Genomic DNA, 18,169 nt, shown 5'->3' on the forward strand with positions numbered 1-18,169 from the left:
GTCACAACTGGCCCGTGTTTGCAGGTGGGAAGATGGGTGGAGAGGGTGATCCCCCTACGGGATATGGTGCCTGTCGGTGGGGAACGTGGAGTGGGAGCATTAGGACGAAGGTGCTTCATCCTCCCAAACATTCAATTAAATGACATTGAATTTACGTCATATGTCTGAGCAAATCGACATGTTATGTCATGATGATACGATGGTACGATGATAAGAGCGCCCCTCACTTCACATGGGTTTGAATACAGCCCAGGGGGACAACGCTCAATTACTGTAAGTACATCTAGTAGGTTTTTAGTGCTTAATGAAACTGTTATTGTAGTAAACACACCTCAAACTTTTTCAGCTCCTCCTTGGCGACAGTGTATAGGACTCCAGAGGAGTTGGGCAGAGCTGCCGTCCTCTCCGATGTCTTCAGCCACTCCTCAAACCTGGAGAAATCGTCAAGAAACTTCTGCCATAGTCGCCACGTTTCCTCAATCCTGCACAGAAACATATGTAGAATATGAGAGAAGGAACTTTTAATATACTGTAGTGTATTGCGTATGTACTGAATATAATTTGTGGTTTTTTCCTCCCTGGTTTAGTCATATCCCCACCAGGCCAAGGCTTTACGCCACCTTGATGCCACGTTTATATTTAATCTAATTACATTTTATACAATTTTAAATAACCTAAGAGTATCCTGAAAAGTACCAATTTCACTTATAAATTCAACTTAAACAATGAGATGCTACTGTACCAAACTGTGTTATTGTTTCACATTCCTGCACCTTGACCACAAAACCAATTCTTGTGTCCTGTACACAGTGTAAACAAAGTGGTTGAGTGAAGAAGGAGACCCATGTACAGTGTGCATTATGTTCGTGTACAGTGTAGAGACATTATAGCGTTGTTCATCCAAAGAAGGAAGACTGACTTGAGCCTCCTCTCCATGGACATTGCGCAGATGTTTCTCCAGCGACGGTCCAGACCCCTGGTGGCCTGCTGGATGGAGTCACACTCCGTCTCTGTGGAGCAGGCGTCACAGTCGTGCAGCAACACCTCACACAGGTTCAACACGGACGCCACTCCCGTGCTGTGCTTCTCTATGTCCCTCTGCAGGTCCTGGAGAGGAGGAATATTTCAAATAAATGCTCGTTAAAACGTTAAAATGCAAATAAAGGCATTTTAGCGTAAAGACTTGCACAGTGCCAATAAACCTCACTAAAACCTTCAGAATAAAGTCAATAAAATAAAAAGGCAAACAACTCAACAAAACAACGGATGAAAACGAACTAAAAGGCTATGGATTTGTTTAGTCTGGAACAAAAAGAAACATCGGCCTTTTGCAATGTCATCCGTTGTGTTTATTTAACACATCCTTGGGCAACAGACACACAATGAACTGATTGTGTGACTTGGTCTGTCTGCAATGAGACACTGAATGCTGTATAACACTGTAGGAAGTGCACGTGTGGTGAACTCCAGCTATGGAGAGGAAATAGGTCACTAGGTTCTCAGACTCCGGTTCTGATTTAGACCTGCGTCTCTTGGCAGAAGGATACGGAGAGAGAGCCATTCGATCTACCTCAAGTCAAATAGCCAGAGATACAGTAGGCTACATGAGCCGTACTGTAGTACTACTCTCCCAGTGTAGTTTCCTCATTTTGTTCTGCTCAAGTGTTCGCGTGTTTCTATTCTAGCCAGCTTGTGAGTCACGTTCTCTTCTCTCACAATATTCTTGCGTAACATTATGTAAGAACAAATGTGTATTTGTCTGCATGTCTATCCAAGTTGTGTGCATACAGTGAGTAAATAAAATACAATTAACCAATTAACCCTGTAACACCCAGCGTTGCAATAATACAACATATTGAATTAATTAATGAATTAATTATTATTTTTTCTGTTCTTTTTTCACCTAAACGTCATCATTGATGTTCATTGCAATGCCATTGCAATGCCATTGGTCATGATATTTGCATTTAAATACCCCCCACAGAGGCTGAAATTCACACAAATTAAAAGTTGGTGTAAGTGATATGTTTTTGTTAAAATAAATGTTAAACAGCTCTATATTCCGAGATCATTGCTATTTGCTACTATAGGAAACTCAACTGTGGAATGGGCGCTCGGGTGGCACAGGAGTAAACTGTGGAGTCTACAAGTTAAATCCATCGTGAAGCGTCTGGCTTGGCCAAGCGTCTATAAGAACACAACTGGCCCGTGTTTGCGGGAGGGAAGATGGGCGGAGAGCGTGCTATAGAGTGTTTGTTCAGTAGCAGTCTCCCCGTCTTTCCAGGTCTTTAGTTAACAGGTCGGGATACCAATTTTAGCCAAGCAGGAGAGAGAACTAATACAGGATAAACGAGTGAAATTAGAAGAGATGAAACAAAATTGGTATTGGTATGAAATGTAAGCTGATACAGAAAGGCTAATCCTAGTGAGTGACGCATCTGAACATTTATATTATGCTAATTAAAGAGCTTGAAAGACGGGGAGACACACATTACGGAGCAAACACTCCATAGCAATGATTATCAGAATATGGAGGTTTATACTTTAAAAAAATAGAAACATTTGTAATCACATTTTGTGGTGGCTTCATATTGTATTCTTTGAAGGTTCTTCCTTTTAATTGCAAACCCAAATTTATCAAAACTGTGATATCAGCTGATGAATATTGAAATCCACCAGCCACTAAAGTTAACCAAAACCTTGTGCTACTGCTATCATGCCTCCATGATCATTATTGTTTGGTCTGCTGGTCCCTCAGTACCTGCTGCTGGTTGAGTTTCCTCTGGATCTCCAGGTCGTCACAGGTGTCATAAACGATGGGCCTGGACAGGTCTGTCTCGATGTGAGCCAGCCAGGAGCGCAGGCTGCTCATGTTCTTGTCCAACTGCTGCACAGCCACCAGGGTCTCCCTCAACTTCTTGACCCTGGGAGGGAGGGAGAGAGAGAGAGGGAGAGGGAGAGGGAGAGGGAGAGAGAGAGGGAGAGGGAGAGGGAGAGGGAGAGGGAGAGAGAGAGAGAGAGAGAGAGAGAGAGAGAGAGAGAGAGAGAGAGAGAGAGAGAGAGAGAGAGAGACACAGAGAGAGAGACACAGACACAGACAGACAGACAGACAGACAGACAGACAGACAGACAGACAGACAGACAGACAGACAGACAGACAGACAGACAGACAGACAGACAGAGTAAGTAACATGTACAGTATACCACCAGTTCACACAGAGAGATGTACTGCTTTCCAGTTCTGTTACACCATCCGACAAGAACAAAACAAAACAAATATTTCACTACCCAAACGTATAGACAATCACCTCTGGCAAGAGATCAATCCTGTTCACTAAAACCATGATCCTGAGGAGGAAATATCACACAGAGTGGTTGTAACACACTTGGCACAATGGCATTCAGCATAGCAACATGCAATGCAAGCCACTAACTGTACTTTAGCTAGGTTTGGAAATCTGATAATGGTGAAAATAATTAATGCTAAGCATGATAAACCTGTGTGCTTTCATTCAACATAGTAGTATTAGTATTAAAAGTATCTAAGCGATAATCAAATCTCCATTCAGCAATATGGAAACACAAACACTGAACACTGCAATCAGTAATATGACACTTCAGCTTATTATTTTAGAGCCGAGTGAATATTTGGAGGTTTGAGGCGCCATGGATTTATTTAGACATGGGTTTGGAGGGAGATATTTCAATCTAGTCTCCTACACACACAACAACTGGTAACAATTTTGGACCTGTAAATAAGCTCTAATAGGTCTTCTTTAGCAATGCATCTACTGTGTTACAACAACTGCCAGTGTCAAAGCAGCCAAATGTTAACACCCAACCCCAAATTTGCAGACACATGACTCTCAAGTCTCACCAGAGGAATTTGTCAAGAATGTAGGCAAACATTCAAAGCCATTCTTTCATTGCACAGACTAATTAGGATGACTTCAGTGTGCTACTGCGGGACACATTTAACAGGTCAGTATGACTTTAGACACATATTTGCTGCAGCTTGTATGCAAACAGCAGCACGCCACGGATCTGGCGCCATACTGTATCTGTATGATTTACACCACATTGGAGTGTCCATGGAGCTGTCATCATCAGAATACCATGCCTGGACATATGCCAGCCTGCTTTATGTGTCTCACATCATCATGCAATGTACATCTACACTACTTCATTGAGACACTTCAGCTCAGATTGACCATAAACCATTTATTGCAAAGCTATTGCATGTTAGTATGGCGGTGTGGCTCTGCTCATGTGATATCAGATAATCTGCGTACCGAGACACAGGTCTGATATCACATTTGATATCTCCGATTATCTGTGCACCGAGACACAGCTTTGATATCAACGACCCCCCAGAGCAGAGCCAAAGATACAATAATCCATGAACAACAATACACAGTAATAACACATCAACACATGATTCAACACAATGAATGTACACAATCGCAAACAATACAATAATATCCCATAACACCTGGACTAAGAACTACAGGGAGCCCCCCCCCCCCCCCACCCTGACAAGAACTTGGAATTGTAGAAAGAGTTTGACACACATATTGTGAAAATAGCTGATCATGTTTGCCTCTTTCTTATGTAATATTTGACAATTTGGTCAATTTGGTATTAAAAAGGTCTTAAAGGAAATTGCAAGTTTAGAAACGTGCAGATACACTGTATACACTGGTTTGTTTACTGTTGAGTGAGAAAACAATGTTGCACATTAGACTAATGAATGGCTATACTTTGAGTGGCAAATCCCCTAATATTATTTAACCAAAGTCTGGTACAGTACACACCATTTCCCAAAGGCAAAGGATATTTCAGCACAATACTGAGGATCTGTACACAAAGCTAAAATAATGATCTGACAGGCAGCAACAACAGTGTGCCCCTGGATGAATCAGATTTCATTCTCGGTGTCCTGCAGGTAGGAATTGGACTAACTTTATACAACATAGTGATTCTGATGCCATCCAAGTAAATCCCACTGCTTTAACTTTACTTCACAAAGCAAACCTGGCAAACACAACAGCTCAGCTATACTATCTTCAAAAACAACAATTCAAAGCATAAAGTTCCAAGATTGTCCTGCCTGTTGACATCGCAGTCACACTCCGGCAGATCTGAGTCGTCGATTGGACATCCTGCCATATTATCCGTCCCTAAGTCCAGAACCATGGGGGTGAATTCCCAAGTTCCCAAAGTCAAAGCTAACAACAGAGGAGCTATATCCAAGCTCCCTTCTCTTTTGTCTAAGCCTTGCAAATGATACTTTCTCTGTCCCTTGGCTTGGGGGGTTCACAAGTGTGCACAAGTGTGACTTATCAACTGCTGCCCTCCGAGTAAAAAAAAACAAAAAAAACAGTTGTGTGTGTGTGTGTGTGTGTGGGGGGGGGGGGGGGGGGGGGGGGGGGCTGAGAGTGACAACTGCTGCTGTTTCTAAAACAGGACTTACAGTCAGAGGCATGTGCCACAGAGGTGGCCCATGGCTGGAATGTCATACGGCAAATGTGCGCATGTATATAGCGAGCTTGAACTGCAGCCCAGACTCCCAAGATCCATGCATACAAATCACAGCAGCGGACTGCACAGGGAGTGAGCAGGAACGCGTTCCAATAAAAAATGTTCTTCTAACGGAATAAAATATCCATTCATCAGATAAGGAGAAAAGAAGACAAACATCCACAGAGATTAGCTACTGTAGGATGTCTCCGAATTGAAAAGGGTCGAAGCGCTGTTCGTTTGACGAGGCGTCAAAGTGACTTCTTGTCTGGTTGTTTTTGTTGAAGTCAGAGACTGAGAGGCATCATGCAGCTGTCTGTCTCCATGAGGTCACTGACTGTCCCTCCCTCTTCCTCTCCCTAACAATCCCTCTCCTTCTCTACGCCTCCTCCGTCCCATTCCCTGAGGTCAACAGCCGGAGATGAAAAGAGTCTAGGGTTGGGTCAAAGAAAAATACTATCTAAACAAAATAATGGAAAATGAATAATGTATAATTATTAAGAATTAATTATCGCTCACTTTATACTAAACTACTAAACAATTCAAAAGTCAATGACGAGTAACATAGTAGCATGTACAAAGGCATGGGGCTGGTCCTTTGTTTTCTTTTACTACTGAATGGACGCCCCACTGATGCTATAACTGTGACCTCAGGAAATGCCTCAGCGGCATTGTGGGAATAATTCATTTGCCATGTGTGTTTGAATATCAGATGGGAAACTATGGCAACAAACGCAGTCAGGGCTCTGCATGCTAACAATTCAGAAACCTCTACTAGGAGGAGTGATGCACTGCTCGATGGGTGAGATGAACACACGGTGCAGTTAGGAAATCTGACTTTGAAAAGGGTCGCACACTCACACATTCACACTGGCCAAACGAGGTCACACTGTTTGCAATGGTTCGTTTCTCACCTTTCAAAAGTCAACAACGGATGTGGGGTCTAACATGATGGGGGGAATGGGAAGGGGTAAAACCACTCACAAGGGAGGGAAATAAAGAGGATGAATATGAATGTAAAACGGGTAAATTAATGAATTTGAGATCATGTTAAGTATTTCATGTACTGTACATGCACATTGTAATTAACGAAAAAGAACAAGGAATTGCTCACAAATAAAGTAAATAAGCAGTCCTCATTGACCTTGATCTCAGACACCAAAGAAAGACAAGGTTGTAAAATATCTCCTCTAACTGCTACCTTAAAAAAAACAGAAAACTCGATGTTTCACCATCAAACAGTCCTTCAGCAATACAACCATTTGGCCATTAATGAATCCTCTAACACTGGGTTAGCGTCCAACCCAGTGTGGGGGGTGGATATCAATCTGGGGTTACTTGAATTTAAAAAGTTTGAGATGGTCAGTCAAAGTTCCAGTTCTTAAATGAAGCATTGATTATGTTCTGGCCCACCATCTAATGAAAAAGCCCATAGAGTTATAAAGGATGGAGAGCTGGCCCGGGAGCGACAGCCCCTGCTATTCATTTCAATGGAGGTTGCTCAGTGGCGTTTTTGAAGCACCCTTTACGAACGCTCTACTTCTGCATTTTTTTCGAAATGACCACCAACGCTCAATGTTTTACTTGTGCTATATGCACACACGGGCAGCTTTGACCGGTAGGCTCGGTAGCTTCAATGTTGGCCATCTGCTCTGCTCTTGCTTCAGCCCTATACTTCCTTGTACGAAAATTTACAAATAGCAAAAAGTAGCTGATATAAAAGCTTACAACACACATTGTATCGTGATGCGATGTGAGCTTGTACATTCGCAAATTTTTACATTTTCAGACAATTTCTGACCAAGTTTTGATATATTGATGTTATTTTGGTACCTACAGTATAATGACCAAAACAGGGAAGCCAAGGATTTCCATGATCTTGCGTTACCATACTGTCCCCCAGAAGGGAGAAGGAAAGCCGAGGCCTGCATGCTGCACAACCCACCTGGCAGCAATGAGGTCCAGGAGATGTTGCCAGCGCTCGCCGACCTTGCTGAGTTTGTGTTGGATCTCGGCAGCCTTGCTGTCGTGGCTGGACCTGGCCAGGCGTTCCCCCATCACCTGCAGCTGCTGCTTGTTCTCCTGGGCTACGCTGATCTCCTCCTGGTAGTCCTGGGACGCACGCACGCACGCACACACACACACGCACACACACACGCACACGCACACAGCACACACACACACACCCCGAGAAGAACCGAGTCAAAGTTGGCTACAGCCTCAGTCAGCTGAGTCAGAGACCACAGAAATGTGGACCCTGTAACTATTAAAGATGGAGTGCCGTGATCCCCCCAATCCCATCCCCCCAACATTTTGTATTTTTATTTTTTATTCTTTAAAGTGTACAGAAAGTGTTAAACTGATGTTTTCATGTGGCCACACCCACCAGTTCATTAAGTATGCCTGGAACTGAAGCCGCACCCACAGCTGTTGTTGTATGATAAAGGGGGAGGGTTTAGGGGAGGGGATGATATTGTGATGTCACTATATCACTATCATTTCGATTGGGCCTTTTGACCTGGGCCTCGATTGGGCCTTTTGAGAAACCAAAAAGACAAAACAGAAAAAGTACAAAAATCACGCTGCCACGCTGCCTTGTAGATCTGCTATTGTTTTGTTTTTTGAAAAAACGTGGAAGTTCGATAACTACTGATTTAGAGTTATCGGCCTCAGGTCTAAACAGGTTTAAGGGTTACATTAAGGCTGAACTTACCTTGCGCAGCTTCTCGATCATCTCCTCGATGCTGATGTCTCCATTCTGGGACACCCTGCTCTCCATGTGGGTGAGCCACTCACACAGCTCCTTGTTCTTGTCGTTGAACACCGCCCACTCATTCAGCTTCTCACTCACCTGCTGCCTGCGCAGGGACAGCTGCCAAGGACACAGGACGAGAGAAACCATCCCAAATAGTACAGTTAGTAATGGATAGTATACAATAGTACATGCACTTTGTATCAGAGATAATGCAGAGACACTAAACACTAAGGACTCAATCTGAGATCATGCACCCTGCAAAAGTATACTTAAGTATAGTTAATCGTTATCCAAAAGGTGAATATGTTCTCATAAGGGACAAATACTATTAAAGCCTGCAAAATCTTTGTCCGTATGTGTGTTTGCGTGTGCATGCGTGTGCATGCGTATGTGTATGTGTGTGTGTGTGTGTGTGTGTGTGTGTGTGCGTGCGTGCGTGCGTGCGTGCGTGCGTGCGTGCGTGCGTGCGTCTGTGTCCTACCTGGTGGCAGATCTCTTCCCACTGGCGCTGTAGGAGTTGGAGTCGCTCCTGGAGGACGGTGAGGTCATCGGCACTGACCACGCCCCCCAAAGAGTCCCTCAGCAGGAACAAGGAAGTGATGTCATCGGTCCAGCCGTCCACGCTGCTCTCTAACTCCTGCACCGCATGACAGTAAACAAATACTATTACCGGTTACACACACACACACACACACACACACACACACACACACACACACACACACACACACACACACACACACACACACACACACACACACACACACACACACACACACACACACACACACACACGCGCACACACACACACGCGCACGCACGCACGCACGCACACACACACGCACACACACACACACACACACACACACACACACACACACACACACACACACACAGGCACGAAGGCACTATCCCACCACCTCTGGGGGCAATTTTGTTTTCTTTCCCTAAACATTGCAAGCCAAGTAGAGCAATCAGACATTCGGAAATCGTACAAATTAACTAGCCACAGTGAGACAAATAAGTAGAATTTGCAATGTCAGAATACTATAAAAATAATAAATAATACTGAACAAAAAGCCTGTATTAGGCCATGAACAGATTACATTCCAACAAGACAAATTGCCACTAAAGATGCATTGTAAACTTTGCATGTCTTTTCCACACTGTATAGAATGACCTGTGTTACAAAGGCTGTCTTCAAGGCTAAAGGATAAGGGATAACAGAAAGAAGACCTAACCTCACATCTCCAGCATTGTGAGGGCTGTGCTGTAGCCCAACGACTTGACGTCCGGCCGCCATCTCTCATTCACACAATACGCACCAACAACACATAATGCAGCCACACACATGCTCCCTAGGCTAGTGCAATACAAATGATTATACAGAGCCTCTGCTCTTCCCCTCCTCTCTCTCTCTCTCTCCTTCTCTCTAACTCTCCCCACCCCCTCTCTCATCAGCTGATGCTGAGGCTAGCAGTGGCTATCTGTTACTATGCAGCAATTCTCCCAGCTCTTCTCCCAAAGGAGCTGACGACATGTCATGCATGAAACATGACTACACAGTATATACACATCACTGCCTGTAGTGTACAGAGGAGGGGCCAAACAGAGCTTGATCACAGCCCACCTCACACACACACACATAACTGATGATTACACACAAATACAGATGTATGATATTGAGGTATGCGCGCGCGCGCACGCACGCACGCACGCACGCACGCACGCACGCACGCACGCACGCACGCACGCACGCACGCACGCACGCACGCACGCACGCACGCACGCACACACACACACACTATGTAATAATGTGTTATGAATGTTATACAGCACTGATCACCCTAAAATCCAACAAACAAGGTCATTGAGACAGACAGATAAACAGGATGTTGACCGGCTGGTATGTGTAAGTGCGGCACTGTATCCGGATTAAGAGTGTGCGCTCTGCGCGCGTGCGTGCGTGCACGCGCGTGTGTGTGTGTGTGTTTTTGTGTGTGCGTGCGCTGAGAGACAGACAAAAGTAGAAAGAGCGAGGATTTGTCTGTGTATGTTTTTAGTGCGAGATGAAAAGCTCATTGAGTTTGTGTTGTGCACACGCGTACGTGGGCGTGTTTGTTTGTGTGTGCGTGCGTGCGTGCGTGCGTGCGTGCGTGCGTGCCATTGGCCGTTCTCTCCTCACCTTGCAGCGGACTTGCTCAGAGTGCAACTCCTCATGGTGGTCAGGCAGCGGTGCAGACAGCTTCTTCTTAAAGGCTCTCAGCTTCTCCAATGATGCATCGATGCCCTTCTCACAGCGCTCCCAATCCTAGACACACAAATATGGCAGTAAAGTCAGGTTCGGGGATTCATTCATGTGTCTATCGTTATACTGTATACTGACAATTGAAAAGGAGTTGTAGACGCTGAATCAAATTCATTGAGACACTCTCAATATATTCTGTTAAACACACACACACACACACACACACACACACACACACACACACACACACACACACACACACACACACACACACACACACACACACACACACACACACACACACACACACACACACACACGATTAGAACATACATGAGAGCATCTCTAGCTGTTCCTCTCTATCTCATACACACACACAAAAAACACTACACTGTAGACACACCTGCTGTGTGTCCTGTGCATCTATTTATTGCTGAGGCAAGCTATACATTCTCCCTACAGTTACAGCAACGGAATCTTCAGCTGCACACAAACATGCACAATACATACTGTACAGTATGCACACGTGTGACGGATAACAGCAGAATAATCCAGGCTCTATTCTCCTATAGTCGCCAGCTCTGTTTTAAGCCTGATTTATACTTAATTGCACTGTGTCGCCGAATCGAAAATGTGCCACGCTGAGACTTGAGAGCTTGAGCTTGTAGATCTGCTATTGTCAGTGCATGATACAGGCAGGCTTTAAACCTCCTTAGCAACAGCACAAGACACAGTGACACAGCACAAAATCCACACCAGCTAAAGAAGAGAATTAATGCTCCCTCAACAACAGAGGGAGTCTCAGCTCCGGAGAGGTCATAGATTACAGCTATTTTGAGAGTGGAGCATAAGAAGTACAATTCAAGGCAAAGCAAGGTAGCTTTCAGTGAGACAATGCAGCGTAGCATACCTGAAACAAGTAAAAGGATGCCCAGGACAGGAACGGAATTAGTCAGTAGTCTAAGAACTAAGCAAGGAGGACATGAAAATAACGGGACAAAAATAACGCAAAAAAGAAAAAGATGGAGCAGGAGAGAAGAGCGAGTGGACTGATGGGAAAGAAAGAGATCCTCTCACCTAAAAACCGTTAAGCCACGGGATGATAATTTTTAACTGCGTCACACGGTGCTTTTCAAAAAGACTCTCAGCCTGTAAAATCCACCTCACTGTGCCCATGTCGCTATGCTTCACTGCACAGTGCCTGCAGCTTGTAATGTGTGCACAGTGACAGTCTGCACACTAATGCACTATGTGTATGCCAGTCACCAAAACGCACGCACGCACGCACGCACGCACGCACGCACGCACGCACGCACGCACGCACGCACGCACGCACGCACGCACACGCGCACACACACACACCCTTTTGTCACGTGCAGGCACGTGTCAGTGTGTTGGAGCGATTCATACGAGCATGTGAGTGAAGAGTGTGCACTTATCATGCACTCCATCTTTCTCCACTCCAACAATTCATAATGCATGTGCTAACTTGGTTTTACAGTCCGATATGCGGAACAAGGAGGGCTCATAAATAGGGTTCACATCGGCCTTCACATGCCCTTTATAGTGCTCAGCACACCACAGTGCAGACACTGTGATGTGCTGCAGACAATTTAGATTCTGATCAGGAGATGTTCCAAAGATGTCCACAGGAATGTACAGTATGTTTGGCCTGATGATTGATACCTTCTTGTAAATGTAATACAATAGCATAGCAAAGCACACAGGTAGTTAAACATTCCACTGCATGTGGAACTAGAAAGTGGATTTAACACTTAGACTGCGGCCTGGTGGCCACAAGTGCTAAATAGCTTGCGCGGGGCCGGAATTGGGGAGATTACTACTCAAGTACTTCCGTTTTCCCTGCTCGCAGACCGCCATTGCTGCTCCATTGTAAGAAAAGGCTAATGTTAGCATTAGCTCACGCTAGCTATCTTTCTCGAGAAACTTTATATTCCGATAAAAAAAATCAGAAATCAGATCTGAACCTCGGATGTCTGATCAGCACAACGGACAGCGACACAGTTTTTGAGTAAAGAGCCAGAGAAGTCTACGCATGCGTGAGCACGTTCCGTGCGTGCGGGGGTGAGCAAGGCGTTGCCTAGCAATCGACTCAGGGGATAAAGTTGTTTTTAGCTGTGCCGTTTTAGATCCATATAAAGCAATGTAAAACATATACGTCAATTGCAGACAATGTGTTAATAGTTCCACAACTATGTACAAAGTGGATGAATATAATACCATCTATCAAGGATGATTTTATATTTGTATGTATGTTCCAATGATTACTTGTTTTAGCTTGTTTTAAGCTGACCTTAAGCAGGCCGTGTAGCTCCCTCCTCTGCTGGTCAAGGCGGTGGTGTGCATGTCTCCACCTCTCTTGCATGTCCATCAGCTCGGTCTGCAGCGCAGACTCCGCCCTGGAGTCGGCGGTCAAGAGCAGGCTCCGGCCGGCCTCCACCGCCAGGATGTAGCCTCCCTGTTGCCTCTGGAGCACACGCTCCCTCAGCTGCATGAGAAGAGACAGGGAGTTGGGGCACAGCAGGGGAAAGCGCTTACCTAAGGGAGTCTAGGGTTGGGGATGGGATGAGGGTTTGTGTAGCAGGGGAGTGGATTAGGATTTTAGAATACTGCTACGGTAATTTCAATGGCGGCTAAGTAGGGGTTGACATTTACTCGAGAGGAGCGTTCTTTGCGGTAGGAGTTTAGGGATTGTGATACGTATAATGTTAATGGGTTTAATGTCTCGTACAAATGACATCAAAAAGTAACCGTTGTAAGCCAATAAGTCGGATTAGTAATGCAGCCGATTCCTGCTGAATGAAAATAGCACAGTGGTGCCCAACCGCACAACCCTGTCGCACACACCTGGCTGAACCCCATTTGAAGTGTGAGGAAAAACTATTATCAGCGTGACAGTTTGTTTGAGATAAACATGTGGGAGTATCACATCATCAGAGAGAGAGAGAGAGAGATAGAGAGCCTTCACAAAGCTGCTCTGTGGAGATGTCTTCATCTGTACCTGGATCTGATCCAACATGGTCCTGGCCTGCTGCAGAGCCACCGGCTCCCCCGGCTGATGTACGTCCGGATCACGCGTCACCTCCTGCAGCCACCGCCGCAGCTTGTCCGCCATCTCCTTGTATTTCTGCCACTGGCGGACCAGGCTGTCGATGATGCCCCTGCGCTGCTGAGCCCTCCTCACCACGCACTGCCACTGGTTACTCAGCAAGGCCAGCTTCAGGCTGAAGTCGTCTCTGAAGCAATGAGAAATATGGCAGTAAAGTCATGTTCGGGGATTCATTCATGTGTCTATCGTTATACTGTACCAACAATTGAGAAGGAGTTGTAGACGCTGAAACATCAGCAACGAATAAGATTCAGAAGGCATTCATACTCTCAATATATTCTGTTAAACACATACATCACACACACACACACACACACACACACACACACACACACACACACACACACACACACACACACACACACACACACACACACAGAGCTGTCATTGAGTCAACACTGAGACACATTCTTCTACTGCGAGACCAGCAGTGTAAGCGGTCATACCTGTCGTCCACTTGTCCCTGGTCCAGCATGTGGTGTCCATCGCTGATGATGGAGTAGAGAATCTGCTGCCTGCTGAACATCTCTGCCTGGAACAACTGCACACACACAGATTCATGAATGCCCCATCGACAAATACACATACGTACATCCAAATAAGTATTATGTATACCGCACGCACGCACGCACGCACGCACGCACGCACGCACGCACGCACGCACGCACGCACGCACGCACGCACGCACGCACGCACGCGCGCGCGCGCGCGCGCGCGCGCGCGCGTACACACACACACACACACACACACACACACACACACACACACACACACACACACACACACACACACACACACACACACACACACACACACACACACACACACACACACACACACACACACACACACACACACACACAGGCCCGTACTGTACCTCATGGTCTCTCTGTTGTTCCAGAAGACTGTGATAGTTGCCAGAGATCTCGGCACCCAGCTTCTGCTCCGTCTGGGACAGGAAGTCCATCCAGGCCTCGCACTTCTGCAGGAAGCTCTGCTGCTGGAGCAGCACCGCCTGCAGCTTACTGGAGAAGCACCGATATGGAGATAACACACAGGAACATAAAACAATATGAGGGTTAAACAAGCTCCAGCTATCTGGTCAGACATTTCCTGACATTGTTAATTGGGCTAAGATTACCCATAGTAGTGCATGTGGTCCTCCACTGATAGAACATGCTGTATAAGAGCTACATGTATTCTATAACAAAATTGAAAATAAGTCTTTAACTGACGGATGATAATCCCACCAAAACTCACTTCAATCACCTATTTATTTGTGAAGTAGGCCTATATCTTCGGTGGTAAGTTATGCTCTTGACATGTGACTTTCGTTATTTCGTTACAACCTAAACTCATTCTAGCCACATACTTATTCAGTATGGTACCACAGCACTCAGCGCAGAGTATGAGGAGCTCATGTACCTGAACCTCTCTGTGAGGTGAGCAGAATGCTTGGCCCAGGACCTGTTGAGCCCCTGCAGGCTCTTAATGTCTCTGTCGCTGAGAGGCAGTCTGTACGCCAGCTCGTTGAGCCGCTCCAAGTCCGGGGACAGGCTGCTCAGCTTCAACAGGTGAACCTGACAAAATGGATTAGTACATTATAAAACAAGAATGACTCAGACATAACTGCCAGGTGCGTTCAGAGTATGGGTTTTTATCCCGTTCAGATTATGGGTTTTATGGATAAGTGTCCCATTGGCTTAGAGGCAGCCAATCATGAAGAATTGGCCACTACGGTCTTTACGGTCGTTAGTAGAGGTACTAGGAAATGTAGTCCAGGCGCTTTTCAAGCACCTGGCCAAAAGACCCCTCCTGCATGGGATTTGCAAACACACTTCAAGCTCTCGACGAAAATCGTTTTTAGAGGCTAAATGAGCATAATGAGCATCGGCGAAAATAGGCAAACAAAATAACAGATCTACAATGACAACGCAGTGTGAGCTTGTAAATCGGCTATTTTCTACAACGAGAGTTGGTGTAGTGGAAAAAAGGATAGACTCCCTGGGAAACCCCAGTCACGTCACACGTTCTTTAATTGAATTAAGCGTTGATGAAAAGTCAAACGCACAGAGAGAACTGTGGGACAAGGGTCAAGACAGCAACGTTAATGTACCTTGAGTTTCTCCATGCGGTTCTGAATATTGATGAGCTCTGGTGAGCTGACAGAGTCAGACTCCTTCAACGCCTCCTCTGCCTCCCCTGCATAACGACTCAGTTTATCCAGCTGCTCTGTGAAACCCCCACAGTCCTGAGCTCCAGACTAGACAAAACAAAGGAACAATGACAGAATATAAGACACTGAAACACATCTTAATCTTTGTTATTTGAGATCTTGGAATTAGAGCCCAAAAAATGGAAATGTTTTGGGTCTGATGCTGATCCCAATTTTGGAGAATCCTAGACCAACAATGTTTTGACCGATATTTTGTCAGAGATTTGTCAAATAAAATCGCTGATTGCCTCATCAACGGTGCGAGTTTGTAGCCTGGCTAATAAGCCAGACTCAAATCACACTGTCGTGTGGTATTTGAGTCTGGAGATGCTGTGTATGGATCTTGTTTCCCGGGGGGCAGGTTCAAACATTTTCTCTTTGGCGCAATTGGTCAGAGCTACTGTCAGTCAAAGGTCTCAAGCATTGAACGTCACTGTACCAAAGCCCGCCCATATTGCATACCGTGTCCCGATTGGCCACACCAGTTCTCTGGTGTAGGAAATGGGCGTACAATTGAGCCTCTCCAGACCGTAATCCGCCGGCAGGCAATTTATTTTTGCCAACGGCTGATTCGGTCTGGCTTATTAGCCAGGCTAGCGAGTTTGTGCATCTGTGCGTGTTAGTGCGTGTGGATGTTGGTGTGTGAAAGCCCCTGTACAGTACAGTATGTCCTCCCATGCCTACCTGCAGTACTTCCCGCTGCCTGTGCAGAGCGTGCTCCAGCGCTGCTAGGCGATGTGTGAGTGACAGGTGGTCTGACTGGAGGGCGGCCATAGAGGAGGCGTCGACCTGGCTCTTCAGATGTTCTCCCAGCGCCTGCAACTGCTGCAGGGACTGCTGCCCCGATGCCTGGCCTTCAAGACACTCCTGCAATCAGCACATTATAAAATAGGATTACAATGGAAAACTATTGTTCAAATACAGCCTTATGTATTTGTCACCTTACTGTGTGAATTTGTCCGATAGTTCCATGCAGAATAATCATCAGATAAATTCAATTCAATCATCAATTTAGAAAACTGGATATGATCTTATATTAGAAAAGTGGATAGGGTAAGATTGTGCAAAAATGCATAGGATAATAGAAAAAACTGAAAAACTTAAAAACTGTCAGACACACCATTAGTCAGACACACTCCCCAAACCATAACCTAGCTCTAACCTCACAGGAAGCCATGTGCGATTTTTAACCCGCAGCATGGATTAGTTTTAACCCACCATGCATGTCAGGATCCATGGGTGATTTTTAACCTGCAGAACGGGTGATTTTTAACCCGCAGCACAGGTTTGTCTGACTAATGACTGTAGGACTGTTGGTATGTTACGATTACATGGACTGCACTATCTGGTCATCTACTGGCGCACACTACCTTAATTTATCTTCACGCTTCATGCAAATCATGGTACAGATACAGAGTTTAATAGTACAAAATGCCATGCAAGCATATTGGGGTCTGTCTGTCAATGAGGGATTATTCTAGTTATGGTTATTATCGGACAAATACATACAGTTGGAGGCCATCGATATTGTCCTTTTCTTTTTGCTGAGGTTTGCGTGATCTGCGCAAAAGGACAGTTAACCCATTTTGGGCGGGAACTCCTTTTGGTGTTTTAAACATTATGTTATAATTTAGCTATTGAAAAATAGCAGATCTACAAGCTCATAGTGCGCCACCGAGTGGCGCACTACGAGCTTGTAGGTCTGCTATTTTTGAAAAATCGTGAAAATATTTATTTCAGAAAACTGGAGGATTTAGAAGGATTTTTTTAAATGTTGAGGTCAGGCCTAAATGGGTCAAATGATAAGGGACAATATCGGTGGCACCCAACTGTACATACATTAAGGTGACAAATCCATAAGGACATCATGCAGTACAAGACTACAAGTGTGTGTATAGTCCCTAGTGTCTAGGCTTCCCTCATTGTCCACTGCAAGCCCAGCTTCATCCTGCATGTGGTATAAACTGGGCCCTGAAGTTCCCTTTTATGAGTCTCATTCTGAAAAGCCCTTTGTTACGTTCAGCTTGATTTGCATTCAAGCAGCCCGAGCTGACAGCATGCAATTTGCAGAGGGGATAAAGGCTTTGTAAGAACCCTTAAAATGGGTTGACAAGCTGTTTCCGAGCATATTCAGATGTCCTTAGAGACCACATGAGAGAGAGAGGCGCTGCGTTTTTCAAGAAATTCCTTGGTTTCTTAACTGATCCTATACTGTACAATAGACAGACAAACTGTAGATTTGGTCAATAACGAGTTGAAACAACATTAGCAAGCAAGTGGCCATTTACAAGTGCATATAGG

General features: G+C 45.3%; 1 protein-coding gene across 1 annotated transcript in view; it reads right to left on the reverse strand.

Annotated features, from left to right (window-relative positions):
* Positions 1 to 18,169, reverse strand: part of LOC306941336 (nesprin-1-like) — a 149,346-nt gene that overhangs the window by 13,590 nt on the left and 117,587 nt on the right. Inside the window, 14 exon segments of the mRNA XM_079526753.1 lie at positions 332 to 482; positions 920 to 1,107; positions 2,762 to 2,924; positions 7,466 to 7,632; positions 8,234 to 8,392; positions 8,757 to 8,912; positions 10,461 to 10,586; positions 12,838 to 13,092; positions 13,546 to 13,780; positions 14,100 to 14,194; positions 14,531 to 14,678; positions 15,079 to 15,233; positions 15,770 to 15,916; positions 16,553 to 16,735. Of these exon segments, the coding sequence (XP_079382879.1) occupies positions 332 to 482; positions 920 to 1,107; positions 2,762 to 2,924; positions 7,466 to 7,632; positions 8,234 to 8,392; positions 8,757 to 8,912; positions 10,461 to 10,586; positions 12,838 to 13,092; positions 13,546 to 13,780; positions 14,100 to 14,194; positions 14,531 to 14,678; positions 15,079 to 15,233; positions 15,770 to 15,916; positions 16,553 to 16,735 (2,328 nt within the window).

Source organism: Electrona antarctica (assembly GCF_951216825.1).
Source record: "Electrona antarctica genome assembly, chromosome: 17".
Taxonomy (NCBI): domain Eukaryota; kingdom Metazoa; phylum Chordata; class Actinopteri; order Myctophiformes; family Myctophidae; genus Electrona; species Electrona antarctica.